The sequence below is a fragment of the Mandrillus leucophaeus genome, unplaced genomic scaffold, assembly GCF_000951045.1.
Source record: "Mandrillus leucophaeus isolate KB7577 unplaced genomic scaffold, Mleu.le_1.0 Scaffold1310, whole genome shotgun sequence".
NCBI classification, from domain to species: Eukaryota; Metazoa; Chordata; class Mammalia; order Primates; family Cercopithecidae; genus Mandrillus; species Mandrillus leucophaeus.
This window is the reverse complement of record NW_012101267.1, coordinates 150,586-153,481: the sequence shown is the minus strand read 5'-3', so window position 1 is coordinate 153,481 and position 2,896 is coordinate 150,586. Positions and strand designations below refer to the sequence as shown.

Genomic DNA, 2,896 nt, shown 5'->3' with positions numbered 1-2,896 from the left:
TGGTGGCAGGTGCCTGTAATCCCAGCTACTCAGGAGGCTGAGGCAGGAGAATCACTTGAACCTGGGAGGCAGAGGTTGCAGTGAGCTGAGACCACACCATTAATCTGCCTGGGCGACAGAGCAAGACTTTTTCTCAAAAGAAAAAAAAAAAGCTTCAAGAAGAATATAATATTTTTTAAAAATTGAACAAAAGAAGGAACTACACAATATTGTCAAAAGACGCTAAAAAAGATCTAAATAAGTGAAAAGACATCCCATGTTCATAAAGATTTACTATTGCTAAAATGATAATACTCCCCAAACTGATCTGCAGATTCAACATAATCGCTATCAAAATCCCAGTTGCTTTTTTTGCAGAAATTGACAATCTAGTCCTAAAATCTGTTTGCAAATACAAGGGACCCAGAATTGCCAAAAATAACTCTTGAAAAAAATAAGAGCAAAGTTGGAGAATTCACACCTCTGAATTTCAAAACTTATACTACAAGGCTACAGTAGTGAAAACAGTGTGGTACTAACATAAGGATAGACATACTTATAAATGGAATAGAATTGAGAATCCAGAAACAAACCCCTCACATTTACAGTCAATTGATTTCAACAAGAGTGCCAAGACAATTTAATGAAGAAAAATCAGTCTTTTCAACAAATGGTGCTAGGACAACTGAATATCAATATATAAAAAGCATGAATTTAGATTTCTACCTTAAGCTATAAACAAATATTGACTCAATTGGATCACAGATCCAAATGTAAGAGTTAAAAACATAAAACAACTGAGAAAAAAAAAGGAATAAATCTTTGTGACCTCAGCTTAGGCAAGAGCTCCTTAGATATGACACCAAAAGCACAAGCAACAAAAGAAATAGATAAATTGGACTACATCAAAATTAAAACTTTTGCGTCTCAAAGAATACCATGACAAGCCATGGAATGGGAAAAAATATTTGCAAATAATATATCTGATAAGGTACTTATATCTAGAATTTATAAAGAACATTTACAACTCAATAAGAAGACAAATAACTCAAATGCAAAATGGACAAAAGGCTTGAATGAACATTTCTCCAAAGAAGATATACAAATAGCCAACAAGCACCTGAAAAGATCCTGAGCAGAATTAGTCCTCGAGGAAATACAAATCAAAACCATAGTGAGATACCACTTTATACCTACTAGGATGGCTAAAATTAAAGGATAATAATTGTCTAGAATGTGAAAAAGTTGGAACTGTCACACATGACAGGTGGGAATGTAAAGTGGTATAGCCACTTTGAAAAGCAGTTTGGCTGTTCTTCAAAAATATTAAGCAGAGTTGCCATATGACCCAACTTTTATAATCCTAGGTATATATCCATGAGAATTGAAAACATATGTCCACACAAAAACTAGCATATAATAGCAGCATTATTCATAATAGTCAAAAGTGAAAATAACACAAATGTCCATCCACTGTGAATTGATAAACAAAATATGGTATATCCACATAAAAGAATTATCATCCAGCCATAAAAAGGAATGAAATGTTGATATGTACTACAACATGAATGAGTCTTGAAAATATGCTAAATGAGGCTGGGTGCAGTGGCTCATGCCTGTAATCCCAGCACTTTGGGAGGCTGAGATGGGCAGATCACCTGAGGTCAGGAGTTCGAGACCAGCCTGACCAGCATGGAGAAACCCCATCTATATTAAAAATACAAAATAAGCCAGGCATGGTGGTGCATGCCTGTAATCCCAGTTACTTGGGAGGCTGAGGCAGGAGAATCGCTTGAACCCAGGAGGTGGAGGTTTCGGTGAGCCATAATCATGCCATTGCACTCCAGCCTGGGCAACAAGAACAATACTTAGTCTCAAAAAAAAAAAAAAAAAGATGGGGCTATTGAACACTACAGGAAAATAAATGAATGAATAAAAGTATCTTGCCATAGCAGCTTGGTCCAGTGAGAGCAATCCTTCCTGTTGCTGACGACAATGTAAATGTCCCATTATATAAATGAGATGTCACTTTTTCCAATGGGAATAAAAAGCTTATTAAATTACCACCAAGGATGCACATGCCACTTGCTACTCGTGTGGTGCTTGTAAAAATTTATGTATTTATCTGTGAGTCACCTTCGTCATTGTTGGCTTCACTTTCCAGAATTCCCAGAATGAAAGAAGCTGCTTAGAATTATTCTGATGTAAGTCCCTCAACAGCAGTTGATAAGCAGAAAGAAAAAAGAAACCTTATCTTTCCTATAACACGACCTTTCTCTTGTTCCATCCACTTCACCACATTTAACAAAGGTAAGTTTGGGTTTATATTTTTCCATTAATGTAGCAATTAATCAAATGAGTCACACAAGGTAAACACGTGCCAGTTCTGGGAAGAGAGATCTCATTTTGTAAGCTTATATGAGCAAATGATGCTGGAAGTCTTGCGAGACATTCTGATTTAACTCCTGGGTCTACCTTCAAAATACAGAGGTTATTTTAAATTCATATTTCACAATAGAATTTGCATTATAACAGTCACATTTTAAATGTACGCCATTTACAATTACTTGAGAAATAATAATGATATGATGTCAAAATACGCTTTGAAAAAATCTGGAAGAAAATATACCAACTGTTAATAGTAGTTCTCTATCAGGGAAAGATAAAAGCAGACTTTTTCTTCCAATTTATTTATTAATTATATTACTTTTATTCTATGGGGAAAAACAGTAAAGACTGTAAAGTAAAAAAAAAAAAAAAATTGAGACATTAAAAGATATTAGTTAACAAAGGACAAATTGTTCCCCTTCTTCTAATATCCAAATGTCTTTGAAGTTTGCACATCAGTAACAAAAATGCCATTCCACAGGTTCTTAATTTAGTCTGAAGTTTACTTTCTTTCTTTTTTTTTTTTTTT

The 2,896-nt window shown here is 34.5% G+C and overlaps 1 protein-coding gene across 1 annotated transcript in view; it reads right to left on the bottom strand.

Moving 5' to 3' along the window:
• The window catches only part of DNAJC12 (DnaJ (Hsp40) homolog, subfamily C, member 12), a 30,287-nt gene that overhangs the window by 21,711 nt on the left and 5,680 nt on the right, over positions 1-2,896 (bottom strand). Inside the window, exon 2 of the mRNA XM_011972877.1 lies at positions 2,361-2,454. Within this exon, the coding sequence (XP_011828267.1) occupies positions 2,361-2,454 (94 nt within the window). The remainder of the gene's footprint in view (positions 1-2,360; positions 2,455-2,896) is intronic.